Genomic DNA, 20,059 nt, shown 5'->3' with positions numbered 1-20,059 from the left:
TAGGGAAAGTCTAGCTGAACACTAGTCAGTGCTGTCATGACTCTACTGTTAGTACATTAAATAGTACAAATTACCAGCCCTCACTTGTGTCACATAACCACGCAGGCTAATTTTCAGGAAAACTCAATGGCCAGAGAAACTTTCCTATAGCTCCCTGGACAAATACCAATGTTCTGTCCCTCAGAACTACACAGAAACTTTAAGTCTTTTGCTGTAGAAACTTTGCACTGTTCTTACTTTGACTTGTCATCTTGCCTCTGAATGCTCTTTTGGAACTATAACATCAGAGGTCATAAAAGAAAACTGTAGATAACTGATAAATGCTATATGCATTAAATTTTTAGTTTTTTATAAATGATTCTGAAAGATAAAGAACTACTTTTTTCTTTTTTTTTTTTTTTCTCCAATTATGTCAAATTATGCTTTAAAACTTTTTGATTTTGTTCCTTCCAAGCACAAAAAAAAAGCAAATGACAAGACTGCTTTTGCCTCAGGACTTTTGAGGTTCTTGCATTTTGATTAAAAGCATATGCTAATTTTTATTTTCTCCCTTCTGCATGTCTGGTGCTTTGTGACCCTTAAATTTAGGGGTTACTCCTCTAAGCCTTCCAAGGCAGAGAAGCTTTTTTTAAAACGCTAAGAGTCATTTACACTTGATTTTAAAAATAAAAATAAATTTAAAAAGCTAAGGTACTTAAAACCACTGTGAAATTAATAAATTCTTGTTTAATAAAGCATAATTTCATTAATATATCAATTGTGATAATTCTGGTTAGTATTGTAAAGGTTATGCTTCTGAATTTTTTTAAGGTAATAAAAAACTTGTCTCAGTTCTTCCCGAATTCTTCAAAATGTCTTAAGTGAAGAGCAGAACTTTACTTCTTTGTACAGATTGCCTTCAATAAGTGTCCCTTAGATATTTATTTTTGGACCCTTTATGTATTTTAATTTTTGACTTCTCTAGTCCTGTTTTTTTTTTTGTTTTATGATAGTTAGCAGAGAGGAATGTGGTTTCATTTGATATATAACAAGTACATAAGGAAAATAACCAAGGTAAAAACTACATAGAACAAGAATGTTTAGCATAGGAAAGACTTGAAGGTCTCTAGATAAATTTTCCAGCTCATACCAGGTTGTATTAGAGGTTTCTTCTGGGCTTTATGTTGTGTTAGTCTTCTGTATAGAGGTTCTGTAGAAGTTTAAAATACTTTGTGTAGTTCAGATGTGTGCATGTTTGCTCAGTAACTTCTGCATGATATAGTGGGTTCTTGCTAGTGGGACTTGTGAAACATAGGTTTGGCAACATCCAGACTACTTTGGATTTTGGAACTGAGATGCACTTGTTTTGAAAATAATTTTTTTTTTTTAAGGAGAGGATACTGGCTGGTATTGCAGCAGTACTTACTGTCTTGGCCTGCAGTGAGGGGAGATGGGAACTGGAGCATAGTGTAGGATCAGTTTGGGGACTTGCCTTTGGGGAAAAAATTAGGTGTATGTTTTTTCTTTGGTTTTGTTGGTGTGGTTTGGTTTTCCTCTTTTTTTTTTTTTTTAATTAAGATGAACTTCAAGTTGGATAATGTTTTGAATAAATATATCTTATCAAGAAATGAGTTCTGGAGTTCTGTTTGAGTCTGGTTTCCTAGGGAACAAAATACATGTTTCTCTCCCTTCACTGTCACAATTTTGCCAATTTAATCCAAACTTGAAAGAGGAGGAGATACTGAAGACATTGAATTCTTGAATATTTCATAAAAATATGCAGCTGAGATGAGCAGAGAAAACTTACGATTGTTCCCTTAAGGGAAAAGGTTTAATGTGAGCTCAACTTGCGATCAGAATCGATCTAGGCAATACTTTCCGTTAATGAATCCAGTGATAATGCTATGCATGGAGCTATTGAAAACAAAAATTTTCTCAGTACTTGAATTGCTGCTTACATGCATACTGGAACTTGGTTTTTTTAATGGGGTTTTCTTTGGGGGAGGGGGGTGTCCCTGTGCTGGATATCCTTTTCCTTCCCATTTTCAATGGTATTTACTAGTGAATCATAAGTACTTTCTTACCTAAATAGGCTGATCAGAATTGTCACATCTAAATGTGAAGGGTGCCGTCTGATTCTGATCTAACACGGTACAAGGGATGAATGATATTATCCCATGGGATTTTTCTGAAGAACAGGAAAATAAAGCCGCGGAGAATGTTTGTGTGTTTTTTTTTCCCCTGGATTCTTAAACTGAATGTAGCCTTGCAGTATCTGTGTTTTCACAGCACTAAAAAAATTCCAGTGATATTTGAAGGGGAGTGGATTTGGCTCCTATCTCTACTGGTTTTAGCACCTTTGCTGGTATAGAAAAATGGAAGAAGAGGGATGTCTTACAGAAATATTGGAATAAAATTAAAATCTGATTTGAAGCTGAAGTAAGAGGGAAAGGAAAGGCTTCATTTCCTCACTTGTCTTAATGCACAGTTAGCCAAAAAACACATGGTTTTTGTTCTTAAGTCTGGTGGCTTGAATTGTTACTTTCCTTTTTGGAAACATGGCTAAACTCAAGATACCTAACATGGTGGAAGGTGTGTGTGTGTCACAAGTTAATGTGTTTTTTCTGTCAAGAGGATTTCTAGCTTAGCTTATCTTAAAAAGAAGAAAAAAAAAAGAAAGGAATGTCTGTTTTGAATGAGGCTGCAGAGTTCTTTTCTGTACTGGCCAATCCTGTTCCTAAAAAGAGATAAAAGTTTTTTGCAATTTTTGTCTGGATAGTGACCAAAACAATGAGAAGGAGTTGCTAGACTGTAAGAGAAGTTGGAGCTTACCTAGGAAGAGATGGCCGTGGTGGGGGTGGGAGGAGGAAAGAGGAGCAGTGTGTGAATATTGAGCGGTACAACAGAGTCTCAGCAGTGTTTCCACATCTTGAAGTGTAGTACTTACAAGCTGACACTCTTAGGAAGAGGTATACTGCTGCTTTATTGTTGCGGAAAGCCAGTGGAAAATAGATAAAGTAGCAAGCAGGATAAGGCCACTCCAAGCATCTGAAGTGTTTCACTAAGACAGAGCCTGTTTGCCAAATCTGGATTTTTTTACTAGGATTTCCAAGCAGTCTGTCAAGGATGACTTCCTAAAATGTACTACATGAGCCATCGAGTCCCAAATAGTGTGCTTTTAGAAGCACAGACTATGCTTGAGTGGATTGATTACTTAATGCAAAAAGCATTCGTGCAGGTCTTGCTTACTTTAAACTCCACAGCGCTCACTAGTTACAGTGCTGTTTTTCTGGGGACAGCTGGTTGTAGTTGGTATGTGTTACATTTCCTGGAGATTAGAGTTTAGAAATTTAAGGATGAATATTCTGATGTGCAGGGATGTGGAAGTCTCTTAACACTTTCAATATCAGTAAATGGAACAGTTAAGTGAGTTAATATTGGCTCTAACTGTGGACTTCTGGCTCCTTTTCAGTTTTTGGATATCCTCTCCTTTGTGTTCCGTTCCGCCCCCACCATTCCAGACACTGAGAAAAAGACCTATAATAATCAGTTCCTACTGTTAAGAATGCTTTTATTTAACTTCAGACTTACATTTCTAGACACTATTTTGTTTTATGCTTATGATGAGGTAAAGGTTGAGAACTGGATGTGTTGAAATTATATGTGCTCCTGTATTTCTTGAAGGGACTCTGTGTATAGCCTCCTGCTAGCTTCACGAGTGGTTTAAGCAGATGAGGTTGTCCTGCTGCCAGAAAGAGCTATCCTGCCATTCTCTTGCATGGTGATGAGGTTTGTGTGCCTGCATGGATTAGCTGAAACTTAGTTTGGGGAGCCTGGTTGTTTTAGTTAGATCTGCTTGAAAGTTTGGGAAGGGGCAGGACTGTCTCCTTTGGCAGCAGTAGTGTTCAGTCAGCTTTGCTGCATGTGGTGAGGCACCACCTCTGGGACTCTGTTGACTACCCAGTTAAGTCAGTCTGAAGATTGCTTCCCACCTGACTTCTATACCCTATGAAGTATTGTTTCAAGCTGGGAGAATGTGCTAGTTGTAGGCTTAGAAATTCCACCTTTCCCCAAGGAGGTGCCTGCCTTCACAGGGGTGAAGGAGGGAAGTAGGACTGCCTTTTCTGTGGTAGCAAGATGGTAGTCAGGTTTAGTTGTCTTGTCGATTCATATTGCTGGATTTCAATAAATTACGTGAATTTTCAGTAGCCTCTTTTGTATGTGGATAGTAGCTATAGTTTAGTAAATGGAAGGAAATTGTTTCATACTTTTAACGAAGATCAGTACTTCAGAGAAACTCAAGTTTTCTAACAGAAGCTAGGGCAGTCACAGTATTTAAGTTCATCTTTTTGGTTTTGGTTGTTTTGTTTTTTTTTTTAAACTGTATGGTATTAAAAAATGGTGCTTTTTCCAGATAACTTGTTGTTGTTCTTAATGTAGCTACCATTTAAAGCTTTGTAGTGAGAGCTGCAAGCTATTAGCCTGTGAATTGAACAAGTATGTCATTCTCCGAGAGAAACGTTCCATGGAGGAATGTACAGTCTTTGACATCAAAGACGTGGCTTTGTGAAGGCCAGCTTTCGCCATCAATTCTGTCCTCCCTCAATTCTAGGTCACCTTTGGAGTTCTGCGATACGTGCATGAGTGTGTGTGCTCATGTACGTATATGTATTTATCTTATCCTAGCATTTATCTTATCCTAGCGCTGTGTTCTTTCAAGTGACAGGCTAAAGTTTGAATTTCTGGGTTACAGAAAAATGTATTTTGGGCAAGTCTTGTGTGGGAAATGTGGTTAGATAAGTGACAGAGCAGTTCTTGTAGGGGAAACTGGTTTTGTTCACTAGTCCGCCAAGCTTGATTGTAAATGTGGTTGCATAGGAGGCACATGAGTTTGCACTGGTGAATCTGAAGAGCAGAAATTAAATTAATAGATAGGATTTTTTTGTTTTGATATTTGTTTAGTTGATGGTCTCTCTAGCTGATGTTTTAAGTAGCTGATTATTCACTTAAGACCCTTGTCTCCTCTTATAGAGGATCTTATGTCTCTTCTGGATGCTGACATACATTCTGCTCACCCAAGTGTCATTATTGATGCTGATGCTATGTTTTCAGAAGATATTAGTTACTTTGGTTATCCATCCTTTCGGCGCTCATCACTTTCCAGGCTAGGCTCATCCAGAGGTAATTTTGCACCTTTTTTCTTTGTAATAAGTAGTTTGCTGTGGAAAAAGCTAGTGATAGAACACACTGGTGGTTTAGATCCTGATTTAATGCGAAAGTAGACTGTGATATGTTGTCAAATACAGAGTAGACAAATAGACTGTTACTCATTATCAAAATTATTAATGAATTCTGAATATTAGCAGGTAAGTTCTGCAAGAACCTTGATAGTCATATATTTTAAATCTAACTGTTGATCATTGGTGTTGCAAGGTGTTATAAAATTCTTGCATGTTAAGTTTATTTTAAACTGTAGTGTAAGTACTAATACATAGATTACATTACAAATATTTAATTTGGCTCAAAAATGAGTAACAATTGATGACATGCAGCATTCTTAATCCCCCCCTCCCCCCCCCCCCCCCCTTTCTTTTGGGTTGCTCTTTGTTCACTGTTCTTCATATTTCCTTAATTGTTCCATGACAGAAGTTACCTTTATGGAATGAGGAACTTTAGATACTAAGGAGGGAGAAGAAATCTGAATTTTACTTTTTGGAAACATTTTTGTAGTTGGATAAGGACAATTATTGGCAGCTGATAAAAAACAAAACAAAAAACAACAATGACAACAAAAAACACCTCCTTGAGCAGTGTTAAGGCATTTTAGTGGTTTTTTTTTTTTTTTGAAAAAAACATATTACACTTAAAAGATTTATAACAGACCATGCAGCAATTTCCTGTCTTTTTGAAACTGTTGTGCAAATGGCTAGAGTATTTCCAAACTGTTAATCCAACCTCTGCTTTGATTGTTTAGTACACTTTTGTTGCCTTTCATGAACATGTTTTAGTATATTAATTGCTGAACACTTAAGTTCCTGTTAAAAATTGTTAGTCAAGGGTCAGTGTGATGTTTGCTAGGAAATAAGTACAGTGCTTTATGAACTATATCTGTAAGACAAGCTGTCGTGTTTGGCATTTGTAAAAACTTTCCCATTTGTCTAATACAGCAAAAGACCCAAGACTTGGCGTAATTTGTTGAAACTATGATATAATAATGTGGTCATCTCATACATGTAATTCCATTTGATTTTTGTGAGCATAAGTGAAGTACTTAATAGGTTAAATGCATTATGTGCATGTACGAATATTCAGCATCTGACATAACTCCTTCTAAATTCCTCCTTTTTTTTCCTTTCCTAAGGTTATTCTATATAAGACGTTACCACGAATTTTATAATCCTTATTTTCCATGCATAGTTGACTCTTGGAAAGTTAGTTTGATTACCTGATTTAAAAAATTTATCTGCATGAGCGAACTGCAGAGTACTGGCTTTAGACAGTTTGTAGGCCAATTGAAGGGGAAGCATTTTGGTAAGGAACATTTTCCTACAAGGATCCTTTTTAAAACTTGTCTGACTCTTGAAAAGTTTTCATTTGATTACTCAAAACAGATACACTTTAATTTATTAAATCCAGTCCTATGGAATATTGCTTTAAACAAAAGGGGTTGGATTATCAAACATGTATACAAGAGCTTTTTTTTAATGCTTGCTTTCTTTAACCTTTTCAAATTAATGTTCTTTTGGGAAAGTTGTTATGAAACTCTCTAATAAATACTCTTTTTTGGTTTGCATAAAGATATCTAAGAGATTATATAGACTTAGATTTCTTTTTTTGTTGTGGTTACTACATTGATAAAACTACTACAAAACTGGGTATTCTACTATAAAACTTTAAATTGCAATGTTAAATGTATTTGGCCTCTTATGATGTAAGTGAAAATGCTTTACCATTTTTCTATAGTGCACAAAACTGTAAGACTTCTTTATTTCTAGCTTATTTTTATGTTTAGCAATTCTAAAGTATATATGCTTGAAAGGGTTAATATATTGAATGTTGCATGACAGGACTTTATTTTTAATCTGTGTGAGTAGATTTAACTGCTGTTAGTTGCATCCTGAAGGGTCTTTACTAGAGAGTGGCTTACTTTTATCCCACTGGTGTGACCCAATTGCATACCAGTTCTCCTTCTTCCCTTAGAGAGAGACTCTGAGCTGTTGCGTGAACGTGAGTCCGTTTTACGTTTGCGTGAACGAAGGTGGCTTGATGGAGCCTCATTTGATAATGAAAGAGGCTCTACAAGTAAGGAAGGGGAAACAAACCTGGACAAGAAGAATACACCTGTTCAAAGTCCTGTTTCTTTGGGAGAAGACTTGCAGTGGTGGCCAGATAAGGTATTGAAACTTTTTTACTATTTTATTTGCATGCAGTGCAATGGATCTGTTTTTTTTCCAAATAAATACTCAGTGTTTCCTTTTTGAATATTGTGTCTCAGTTTATGTGAGATAACGTAATAAAGCATATTCTTTATTATGCACTTAGGAAAGTTCTAAATAGCTAGTTACACCCTTATAGCTGTGCTTCTGTTATTACTGTTTTAATTTTCTTCTCCATGTGTTTTGAAGGCACTGCTGTAGATCATAAGGTTTGGGTTTTTTCTTTTTTTACTTAGGTGCTCAAAGCATTTAATAGGCAATAGGAAACTCATGAAACAATTTAAACTTCGTCAAGGAAACCTTTTTTTTATTAGCGGTATTCTTCCCAGAGGTACTTTCAGTTTGAGGGTTGAACTTTTAAGCAACAACGGTGAAAGTTGACATTCATTTGCAGTTGTGTTTTGAGTTGACCAATAACTTAAACGAGTGTTTGTTGCTCCTTCAGCATCCCTTTGGCTTTGATTAGCTGGTTTTCTTTGTAACCCTCATTCCATTTTCAAGGCAAGAAATAATTCCCACATGAGATACAAGAATAATAGGAACACCAGGTATATGTTGCTAACTGGGTATCTGTAGTCATTTACTTTTATGAATTAACTAGATGCTTGGGGAAATGACTTTAAAAAGCAAACCAACCAAGAAACTTCCCAGGAATGGAATTGATAATCTATGTTTATTAGACCAAATTTTATGGACTTGAGGTGTCTTTCTAGTGTTCCCATTTCTGTCTGTCCGCAGTATCTTTGGGGTTGCTATTTTGATATGTCACGCTCTCTTTTGCTATGTCTCTGTTTTTTCCTTTCAGACTAAATATAGATAGAGAGCTTGAAGAGGGAGGTGAATTAGAGGCTTATTTCATCCTGCAGCAGCTCACCTTTAGCTGCTGTCATCCTCATTTGGGCATTCAAAGTGAGAAATAAAGATACCTAAAAAGAATGTTTGTCTAATAGTTGTTAGCCCTACCAGACCTTTTATGTCTAAACTGTGATTTTACTTTTTTCAGCCAGTAATGTTGAACTCCTGTGTCAGTGAAAATTGGCAGCTTTTGTGTGTCCCCCCTTGGTTTGTCACAAAGGTAGAATGAGAGAGTCATCTAGCTTGGGTAGAGAGAGATTTCAGGGGTTTTAGCATCAAAGAATAAATGTAGTTTAGATTTGGAATACTAAGTTATCTTTTTTATTTCCACTGCTGTGTTTTGGTAACATTATTATGGCCATTATTACTGTTGGGTTTTTTGTTGTTTTATTCTGGTTTTTTACTACTTCAGGAATGTTTTTTTTCCTGTTAACCCCATTCTTCTCTCTGACTCTGAAACTTAGTTACTAAATTAGGGTGGGGTTTTTTTTCCTGGATGAGGCTTTTTGTTATTTGCAAACTCAGCTGATCCTGCCCTAGGACAATTATTGCAGTCTCTTATTAGGCATCTTTTATGGACTTAACTTGCTCTGATATCTAGTTGCACAGTTGTTCAATTTAAATATACTGAACTTCTAATATACTTGTTTGCATATGCACTCATATAAACCTTAGCTTCCAGTTAAATGAAGGTGTCTTACTGGAAAAGCTTTTCATCTTTATCCAAAAGTAGTTAAACTTTTCATCCTGTCCTTCAGTTGAATGCTCATAAGAATTTGCTCTGCATCTTTCTTGCTATAGCCCCACTCTGAAGTTTTGTTGGTGGTATTTTCCAACAGAAACTCTTCAAGGTGAATCCTGAGGGAGATGATTTAGCTGAGAGGCCAGTTCAGATGTTTCTTCCATTTTGAGAATTGGAAAGGAGATCTTGAAATGTTAATGGAAAAGACAATAACCTAGGGGAGAGATTCAAGTACGTGAGGAATCACTACAAAATAAGCAAACTTGTTTGCAAATATTTTTCCTTCATTTTTCATTATTTTGACGTTTAGCATTTAAGGCAGACTTGCGGTAGGCCATGGTGAGGGTGGTTAACTTGTGTTTATGGGAGGTAAAGTACCAACCTGAGAGGAATGGATTAAACTTTTGGAAAGCTGATAATGTTCCCAAATGCATCAATTTCACCCGCCATCTGAGACTAATGATGTTGAGACATGTTGCTTAGGTACTGAGTTTTCTCCACCAAGTAAGTGAAATCAACTGCTCAAGAATTCAAGTCAATTAATGAATTCTTTTGATAGTTCAAATTGTGTTAGACTGGAGTGCTATTAGTCTACACTGCCCTGTATCAACACTGTGCCATGCGTTATCAGAGCCACTTTATAGTATGGCAAGTATGGCCATTTTTTTCCTGCTAGACTGTAGTTAGGTGCAAGCTGAGCCTTCAGCTTGTTCAAGTAGGTATTTTCTGTTTAGCCATTGAGATACTAAGATTTTGTCAGCAATCTGCATAATTTCCAAGTATGTAATTTCTCTGGAATGAAGTCGGAATCTATAGTTGAACATGTAAGACTCCAGTTACAGAACCAGAGCTGTCATTTTGTTCATGCATCTTTGAGCTGTTCGTCTTGTGAATGGCCTCATGGAGGTGTGTGCAGCATTGGTCCTGTGTAGCATTTAGATCACAATTGCTAGTATTTTGATGGAAGGGAGAGAAAAATTTCAAATGGCAGGTCTCTAGTGTTGAGGTTGTGGTATAAAACTGTTTATAAAAAGTTGTAAGACATATTAGGAAGATTAAAAGCCGTAATGATACTGTCATGGAGCAAAAATTAATTGCTTTCCATACTTAATTTTGAGGCATTAGGCCAAGTAACTTCTGATGATTCATTTATGCTGATGGAGTAGAGATGCATCTCATTAGACTACAGTAGGTTCTGATGGCAGTTCTTTCTCAGAATATGCAATATTTATACAACGACAATCATGACACAGATTAGATTTGTGCTACTTCTGTGCTGTGTTGGTAGATGCCCTCCAGAGCAAAATAATTGTCTTACGATTTAAGTAATTCTAGATCCTGTTAACAGGTCATAAAAGAAAATTGCTTGTGATTGCTTCTGTCCTTTCCTGCTGCCTTCTTTCTCTTCTTTCCCAAAATATTGGTAGACATTTTGAGCTATTGGTAAGAGATGTACTGACTCTGTGTTACTCAAGAACATACTCATACCTTTTGAAATGTGCACTTCTGGGCATGAAAATGGTTTTAAAAAAAAAAAAGTGTGAATCAACATTTATGAAACAAAAAATGTTTCCACTTGTAAACTTCCGTAGCTGAAAGAAAAGTCTCTTAATTTAGGGGACAGATAAATGTACTGGATGGTGGGCTTTTCTTAATGGTCTGACAAGAGTTCAGTTTCCCATCAGGTGGTTGAATTGCTTAAATGTTGTATATTGTAATCTGAGAGGCAGCTCAAGATACTGATCTGGGAGATAACTACTACAGAGAAGACTAGTTATGACATACTGGTCTTTCAGATTTGTAGCTGTAGAAGACAGCATTTGATTTTATACTAGTTTAAGTTCTTTTCATTTTTTTAAAAAGCTGTATTCTCCTTTAAGTGGAAGGGAACTTTTAGCTGTTAGCAGTAAAGAAGTTTAGAAAGAACATGGTTGTCCTATAGCTGCACTTGCTGAGGAGCAGCAAATGGATGAGCCTTGCAAATGTTTCTCAGTAAACAGAAATAAACATTGTGTGAAATCACTCAAATGCACAGGTCTGTAGTTGGAGATTTGTTTCAGTGCAAGGGGGAGCAGGAACTTGGAAGAAATGAAGTTGTAACTGTTGCATCATTGCTGCAACATTGATATACAACCAAACCTAACATGGGGGGAACACGTCTGTGAGACCTGGGTAAAGTACAGGATGAAGCAACTGAGCAAAGTGGTACTATGCAAGTAGTAGAAAGATGCCATATGAGTTTTGGTAAAATGTTAACAAGCAGAAAAGGATGGGGGGAATAGCCCATGATTAGAAACTTTTCCAATATATCAGGTCATAGTGATGCATTAATGTGACATGTAGCATGCTGATATGTTTATTTTTAAACTTGATCTTGTTTGCAGTTATTTACCTTCAGAAGTGAAATATAAGAATTGTTTAATTGATGAGGCAGTGAATTTGATAATTGACTTTTTTTGGGTAGCTGGAAGATACCTTCATGAGTGCACTTAGGAATGGAATAATGGAATTACGTTGCTTTTTTGTTCGTTTCAAAAAGCCAGAATTTTAAAGGGAAACTCTTTTTTTAAAATTTCAGAAGTCAAGATATCTTCCCATCTTTAATTCTATGAGCAGTGTTGTGTTCTTAAAATATTGTGGAAGCTCTTAATAAACTGTCCAGGTTAATTGCCATGCGTATGTTCCTGCTAAACTTCAGCAAAATAATATCTATTTCTTTCTTCCCTTGTTCTATCAGAAGCATTAATACTTTTTTGTGTGTGTGTTTATTTGAGGGCACGCTGAGCTTGAGACAAGCTGGATATATCTTCATTTTCAAGTTCAGCTTTCATGGGAACTCTGAAAAAAAACAGTTACAAGTTCTTTTTTTTGCATTTATGTATATATTTACAATATTGCTGTCTTAGACTTTGTATTTCTGTATTTGTAGGATGGAACAAAGTTTATTTCTATCGGAGCTCTGTATTCTGAGCTTGTGGCTGTTAGCAGTAAAGGAGAACTTTATCAATGGAAGTGGAGTGAATCAGAGCCTTACAGAAATGCACAGGTACTGTATATCTTTAAACACTTACTTTGGGAATGATTTATATGCTTTGAATATCTAAAATATATTTTTTTGTTTCCAAAGAATCCTTCACTACATCATCCACGAGCCATGTTCTTGGGATTAACCAATGAAAAGATAGTGCTCCTTTCTGCAAATAGTATTAGAGCAACTGTTGCCACTGAAAATAACAAGGTATGAGATGTGTGCTGCTTGCCCAATTTGACAAAGCTGTTCTGTGTGGTTTTTTTTCAATTACTTGCAGTATATTGTAGAGAAGTTGATTATTCAGCTTCATCAGTAGTAGAAAGTACTTAATTTGTTCATTTATTCCACTTCTTTTCACCTGTACAGCTGTAAAAACAAACCAGAAACCCAACTGGTGTTTTGTAAAAATGCAAAAAGGTAAAAAAAAAATCTGACATTTACAGCTGAAACAGTGAAAAGATACCTGTTTTATCTTATTATCTGAAATAATTTTTGCTGTTACAGTAGAAACTGACACTGGGTTAACAATAGAGCAGCTTATTAATATTCTGTATATATTTACTAGAAACACTAAGGGCATTGAAGCTTTCAGTGCTGTAGGGTAAGTTATCTAAACACGCTTTTCTGCCCAGTTAAGAGTGAACTTGAAACTGATTTGGTAAAGTATATGCAGTTGTTGAAGTGTTTTTATGACACCTCTCTGTGTATCTTTTTTTTTTTGACCTTTTTTGGTTTTGTTGGGGACTGGAAATAGAGAGGGAGAAAAATCCTGAAAAGCTCTCTTTTGGGGAAAGAAAAGGTGACAAGGTATAAAATTCCACAGGGAATTGTTTGCGTTTTGTTAGGTGGATGGATTTTTTTTTTTCTTTCCCCTTTCAAAATCAGCAAATACTATATTAAAGGTGCAACTAAGGTGAAATTTTTCTTTTTCTTCCCCTCCTCCACCCCCCGCTACCTTCTCTGTTCCTTTCTTCCCTTCTCCCTTAGGTTGCTACATGGGTAGATGAAACTTTAAGCTCTGTAGCTTCCAAATTAGAACACACGGCACAGACATACTCGGAGCTTCAGGGAGAACGGATTGTTTCTTTACATTGTTGTGCTCTTTATACGTGTGCCCAACTAGAGAACAACTTGTATTGGTGGTAAGTAAATACTGTGTTTATGTACAACAGTGTAGATCCACTGGATGTCTTCATGTCCTAGACTCTGAGAAGCATTGCAAAACTACTGAACTACAGTTGTTCCGAGTTCTGCAGCTCTGCACTTGAACTTAGATTCCCTTTTTAAAGTATATTTATTCCTTTCTTTAATGCCTAAAGCTTTTGGATCCAGTGATAACTTCTTTATCTTTTTATTTATGCCTTTGAGGCCTTTATAAATGTGGAACAAACTTACCCATGTATGAGGTCCACATTCTTCTGTCAGGCTCTGTTAGAAAATTTGATCTGTTAGTTTGTGTCCTAATCTTAGAGAAATAACATCAGATGCCTCCCCTGGAGCTTGTTGTTAAAATATAACACTTCTAAACATTGTAAAATATGAGATGTTAGTTAAAATAGTTTAGCTAACAATTTGATAATTAAGAAGCGTATGTTTAAAAAAAAAAACAAAACCAAACCCCCCCCCCCCCCAATCCACCAAACCCTCAAAAATAACACTCCCAAAAGAGCTCTGAAATTAATTTCCATTTTGAGTGAATGCATTGAATATTACCAATGCGTTGTCGGTATGCATTATTTTTGTCAGTGTGTCAGGAGTTGTTGCATTACATATCATGCCCAAAGCTCAAGTAGCTTTTAGGCATGGATGAATTAAATACTTGATGATGAGTTGGAAATCAGAGCATTGAAAATTCATTCTATAAAACAGCTTTATCACTAAATTCTTATAAGTCTCTGGAAAATATTTAAGTAGAATTGTAGCTAGACTTGTAGACTTAAACACAAGTATATTTTATTCTAACTTCTAGTCCCAAATCTCAAAACTACAGCTCTCTGGTTCTTGTCCCTTTTGTTATGTCATGGCTGACATACCTCCCGTAGAGTAATTACTCTTAGTATAGAAACTCATAAGCCATAGCAGTGGAGATACCTGGCTATTAGAACCTGCCATTTTTACTGCCTTTAGAATAATTATGCAATATATAAAAAGACTTATTAGCATTTATATGTAATCTTTGAAAGAAATTTATTTATTATCCAACATGTAATTTCTGGGAGGGGTTAAATGTCAGCAATGGTGATTTTATGTTAATCAGTTTGATGTAGGCAGAAGCTTTTGTTACTGTGGATATCCTTCATTAAAATGCTCTGTAGTACACTAGGCAGGATTTCAATTTCCAGTGCTTCACAGGACTGATGCTTTTCATGTTTTACTTAACATGAAGGAGCTTTTCAAATAAAAGCATCTAACTCTAAAACCCATTGACTAAAACATGAAGTATCAAAATATTAAGCGTGCTTAACTGTGTACATAGGTGTTAGTTTTGGCTAAACTGTGTGGATCCAATTACAAAAGAAGTGTCCTCTTTTTTTCCCCTCTTGCAGCTTAAGTCTGTCATAGAGTCCTAGATTCCTTCGGTCATGTCCCCAGAAATAAAATGAAGCTTTTAGAATCTAAAAACAAAAAAGCTTATACTGTTCCCCAGTGCTTATCCTCTTCCGCAACGACTGCAAATTTTGGAAATTTTCACTAGTCATGGGAAACATATCACGTTCAGAGGGGACAGCTCTCAACTTTAAAGTTTGACTGGAACATACCATCTTGCGACGGAGGTCTTGCAGCATTTTGTACCACTAGGAAAGCCGTTTGGCAGTGACATATCTTACATGCTCTTCCTTCTCCTCCTAATAAATTGGCCAGTTGAGATGAATTTGGAAAGTGGGGGTGAATGTAGAAGAAGATGTCATTTCTACAGTGCTTTGAGATTTTCGAGAAGGTGGCACAGAGACTTGTACATTTGATCAAGACTGCGTTAAGTAGAAGGAATAACCTGTTCAAAGTTATAAACAAAGCATTTCTTTCATAGCCTTTTTTTAAAATAATATGTGTTTTTTCCACAGGGGTGTAGTTCCTTTCAGCCAAAGGAAGAAAATGCTAGAAAAGGCCAGAGCGAAAAATAAGAAGCCTAAGTCTAGTGCTGGTATCTCCTCTATGCCAAACATAACCGTTGGAACACAGGCAAGTGCAGCTGTCACAAGTGGCATTTTTACAGTGCTATGTGATGAGCTTACAGCCTGCTCTTAAAACAAACAAACAAAAACAACAACAAACAAAACAAATTAGGTTCTATTCTTGTTATGCATAAAAGTTGTATCAATAATATGGAATTAAAATAGCATGTTTTAATTATATGACTGTAAATTGATGTGTCCAGTTAGTGCTGTTATTGTTTTATAAGTATGATTATTGCTGCAAACATGAACAAGCTGTACTCATACAAAGTATTTCCATTTTAACTTACCTACTGATTCTGTATTTTGAAAGTAAGTATAGAAGTATGATTCTTAATAGAGCACATAGCTTTGTAAATTATTTGACATTTAAGTGCTTGCAGTATTAGAGTCTGGGTTTGATTTATTTATTCAGTGAGATAGGCCTTTGGTTTGAAGCCTTAACCAAAAAGGTTAATAGATGGTACAGAGGTGTAGGATTCTTTTTGTGATTTGTATTAGAACTACTATGAGACAAAACAGCTCCTTCCCAGGAAGCACATTTCTTTTAGTTCCCAATACATTCTGATCAACTCTGGGATGAGCCTTTGTTACTGGATGAATTGTTCCTTTTGCGGTTGAGCACTTCAATGTTATATATTAAACAGTTGCACTGTTAAAGCTGTTGCTTTCAGCTGTGAATTGCACAACAGACTCTTTTTTTTTTTTTTCCCCTAGCAAATTGCATAGTACATCATGCTGATTTTCCTCTTCATCTTGTTCAATAAGTTTTCTTATTTTTTGACAACTACATATGTCACCAAGAAAATGCATGCATGTGTTATTTCCCTCAGCATAATCCATTATTCTCATAGAAATAAATATTTCTATCTGTAGGTGTGTTTAAGGAATAACCCCCTCTATCATGCTGGAGCAGTTGCTTTTTCAATCAGTGCTGGAATTCCTAAAGTGGGTGTGTTAATGGAATCTGTTTGGAACATGAATGATAGCTGTCGATTTCAGCTTCGATCACCTGAGAGCTTGAAAAACATGGAGAAGGCTAGCAAAACTACAGAGGCAAAGTAAGTGTTGAGAACACACACGCATACACATAGAACATTTATTTTATATTCTCTTGAATTGGTGACATTAATAATTGAAAACAAGGAAGGTCAGGTTTTTATCAGTTTGAACTTTTTGCCTTCTTTACAAGAAAGCTAGAATCGTATAAACTCTGCTAAACGTGCAGAAATACTCATTGCAGGAAAGGCCTCTCAGCTGTGTGAAACCATTATGGAAAAGTGAAATGCAAAGGGAGTATTAAATGAAGACTTTCCTCCAGTGTTTCATAAAGTTTCCAAGATTTTGATATTTGAATAACTGAAAGTGGTTTTGTTATGGAACTATCTGTTTTCAGGCCCTTCTTCTTGGCATTGAGAGACCTCAATCATTTCAAAAAATAAAAAATAAAAAATTGTTGGGTTGGCAATTGCCATTTAAGTGTTTCTTAAAACAGATTTAAACCGTTTCAAGAAAAGCTTGAAAAAGTTTAGCAGTTCTAGAGTTTCAGGTTACTGTATAAGGCTAATAATTCTTCCTGTCTTCAAATGAAGTGCATTTAAGGATGTTTATTTTCTGTAATATTGTATCTATTCTGAGTTAATGTTAGAAAGCTAATTCCTGATTAAGCAGCATAGCACCATTCCCAACATCAGATGTATAGCCTTGTCAGTTAGAATGGTTGTTCACAAATATGGATTTATTTTGTTTAAGTCTTGTTAAAGGAATACGGCTGAGACACACCAACACTTTGTCCATTGTCATGGAAAAGATTTCACCTTTTTCTTTCTTCATTCTAAGTAACAACTTTTATTCTAGACCTGAAAGCAAACAGGAACCAGTGAAAACTGAGATGGGTCCTCCACCATCCCCAGCTTCCACTTGTAGTGATGCATCTTCAATAGCAAGCAGTGCGTCAATGCCATATAGTAAGTAATGTGTAGCTCATAGTAACATAAAATATTTGTGTAGATAAGAAGTTTTCATAAAAGCCAGTTCTATAAGGATTCTGTACTAATTTTAGGATCCTTTTTGGTCTTTCAGTCTGAACTGCAATATATGTAAAAGGCTTTTGTAATAGTCTTTGGATAATCAGTGAATTGTCAGTGTTAAGTTTAAATGTGTTCATATAAGCAGTGACTACTTGACATATCTAAGCAAGCATAACAGTTCTCAGAATCAAAAGTGTCTTTCAGGAGGTGATCAAGAGGAAGTCTGAAGATAAAGTTGTTTATGTCTAATTGCAATGTGATAGTGAGTTTCTTTACAGCCCAGAAGTTGAACTTGTTTTGTGAAATTCCTTTTAAGATTAAGCTGTTCTTGTACAGCTTGCCTTGCAGGTGGACTTCAGTGCATAAAGTAATAGTTTGTCATCTGTTACGTAAGATGTCTAAAACTAGACATTCTTTACTAACGTACAAAAGCAGTCAAGTTCTATAGTACAAGTTCTACTTAAAAACCCAAAAGGCTGCGTTAGAATTCATGTAACTGACCTTTTAAGCATTTTTTTTCTCCATTTAAACCCATACATTTATAAAGGGCTAATTACAATGTCATAATTTGAAGAAACCTTCTCTCTGCTCTTGTTTCTTCTAATTGTTCACATACTGCAGTTTCAGAAAGTGTTCACCTAGAGAATCAAATGGCCTCATTCAGTGACTGACAATCTCATACGCTTAGATCTGCAGTACTAATTAATTTTACTAGTAGAGTCTTGCTACTGATTTCTTCTCTTTTGCAGATCTTTCAACTATAATTTTTCACTGACTATAACTTTGCTTTGTATTTTGAACTAGTGTTTGAGGTTAACTTCATATTTAGCTTAGGAGTTCTCTGCTTCTTACTTTAAATATATTGGTAATATTAATTATACTATATATACTTAATTCAGGAAATCAAAGGTTCTTGTCAGTGTTAATTTAGCCATGTTATGTATTTAAATTTGATCCTGTGTGCTACAGTTACTGTTCATATAATGTCTTTGCAGCAAATCTAACTGATTTGCAATTGTTCTTAGCTCACATAGCTATTTGCTGTCTCATTTGCTACTCTTCTAGATGTTTACCAGAAAATCCATACATAGTGGACAAGCAGACTTTTTGTAAGGGTGATATAAAGCACTGTAGCAGGGCTGAATGAAAGGTCTTACATTGTCAGCCTTTTCCCTTACGGCATCAATATCTGAGCCCTGCCAAAACAATTTCTTATATTCTAATTGTTTTGCTTAAATGTCCTTAAATTGCTTTATTTATCAGATAGGCTTTATTAGTACTATTTTCATAGAAAAACATGAAAGTGGTGTGGTGTACGTAGCTTTGACTTCTAAAGTCAGATTCTTTTTAACTTCTTCTTAACTTCTAGGTTTGTCCATTGATAATCTTTTTGGGGTGAAAAGTTTGTTGTTTATAGAACATTGCATTTTTGATGCTTTGATTAAATATTTCAAGTCTTCTTTTGGTAATAACTTTTTTTGTCTCAGAGCGACGACGATCTACTCCTGCCCCAAAAGAAGAGGAGAAAGTGAATGAAGAGCAGTGGTCTCTGAGGGAAGTTGTGTTTGTGGAAGACGTTAAGAATGTTCCTGTTGGCAAGGTTTGTATAAAATACACTGTCCCACCATCTTTGAGGAGGGAGGAAAAAAAAGTTTTTCCTGTTAAGCTGTTAAGAGTCATAGTTTTGAGGATGCTTGAGAATGTTTCTGACTAATGTGACTTTTGTTGCATTTTTATTTGTCCATAACAGAATGATAGTAATAGACTGAATGTCTTGTGAATAAAACATGACAAATCTTAAAAAATAACATTCTGGTACTTTAAGTTGAACCACAATATTAAGCAAAGGAGATGTGGTTTATCCAAAGGATTATTTTTGGCAACTTGAGCAACAGCTGCTGCATGTCCAGTGAGATTGTGAAGAGTTACACTATTGTGACTGACTTTTACATGCACAACAGCTGGACTTTTGTGTGAATCTCATGTTCTGGTAACCAAAGAACAGCAATGTTTTGATTAGAAATTACATGCTTCATTCATATGACTATAATGTTATTTGATTTATTACTCCAGAAATACAAACTGTTTGTTTGGTCCTTGTAACTTTGTCACTTTTCTCTAGTAAACCTTCACTTCAACTAAGAGTACTATAGAGGAAAATACTCTGTTTCTCCTTTGGTATTGTTGTGCGATGTTAGGAAGGATTAGGTCATCTAGACAGTTCTCTGCTATGCTTTTCAAAAATAAGAGCAACAGAAAAGCCAGTAAAGGTTTTCCACAAAGTGAAAAAGTTGGATTGCTTTCTACTTGATTCACAGAAGATGTAAAAAAGAGTTACCAGAAGAGGAAATAACTGTCCAATAGAAGGCAGCTGGATTTAGTTAGATGCTCAGCCCGTGTTCCTGAAATAGTGTTGTTTGGGTTTTTTTTTTTTCCCCCTGGAAAATTTGTGTTTCTGTACTTTTGGTTGTATGCAACAACTTATGATGTCTCCAAAAAGTGCTTGGTTAAAATCCTTCCAAGACCACTGTTGTGTTCCGGTCATATAACTGTGGGTGGGTTTGATGGTGTCAAGTTCTAACATGCCTGTTTCCCTCTGGGCTCTGACTGATCTTGATACAGTAACAGCCCTGCCCTGAGTGCTGAGATCCAAGATGACTGCTTGTGATAATTCTGATACCAGCAGATCATACAACCAGTATTTTACATGCTGCTTTGTAAATGTGGATTGCGTATGGTGCCAAAGTAACAGATGACCAGAGAGTCATTTTGCACTGGTGAGAGTGCAAAAGTTCTTACATTGGGGCAGTCTC

General features: G+C 35.8%; 1 protein-coding gene across 1 annotated transcript in view; it reads left to right on the top strand.

Annotated features, from left to right (window-relative positions):
* The window catches only part of LOC104627893 (E3 ubiquitin-protein ligase UBR5-like), a gene marked incomplete at its 3' end in the record, with an annotated part of 44,627 nt that extends 25,781 nt beyond the window's left edge, over window positions 1-18,846 (top strand). The window contains exons 9-18 of the mRNA XM_010296289.1: window positions 5,011-5,160; window positions 7,162-7,373; window positions 11,942-12,058; window positions 12,140-12,250; window positions 13,031-13,185; window positions 15,106-15,223; window positions 16,093-16,277; window positions 17,074-17,183; window positions 18,616-18,648; window positions 18,734-18,846. Of these exons, the coding sequence (XP_010294591.1) occupies window positions 5,011-5,160; window positions 7,162-7,373; window positions 11,942-12,058; window positions 12,140-12,250; window positions 13,031-13,185; window positions 15,106-15,223; window positions 16,093-16,277; window positions 17,074-17,183; window positions 18,616-18,648; window positions 18,734-18,846 (1,304 nt within the window). The remainder of the gene's footprint in view (window positions 1-5,010; window positions 5,161-7,161; window positions 7,374-11,941; window positions 12,059-12,139; window positions 12,251-13,030; window positions 13,186-15,105; window positions 15,224-16,092; window positions 16,278-17,073; window positions 17,184-18,615; window positions 18,649-18,733) is intronic.
* Window positions 18,847-20,059: the final 1,213 nt, after the last annotated feature.

The sequence above is a fragment of the Phaethon lepturus genome, unplaced genomic scaffold, assembly GCF_000687285.1.
Source record: "Phaethon lepturus isolate BGI_N335 unplaced genomic scaffold, ASM68728v1 scaffold15631, whole genome shotgun sequence".
Classification (NCBI taxonomy): Eukaryota; Metazoa; Chordata; class Aves; order Phaethontiformes; family Phaethontidae; genus Phaethon; species Phaethon lepturus.
The sequence above is the reverse complement of the archived record's forward strand: the minus strand, read 5'-3'. Positions and strand labels throughout refer to the sequence as shown.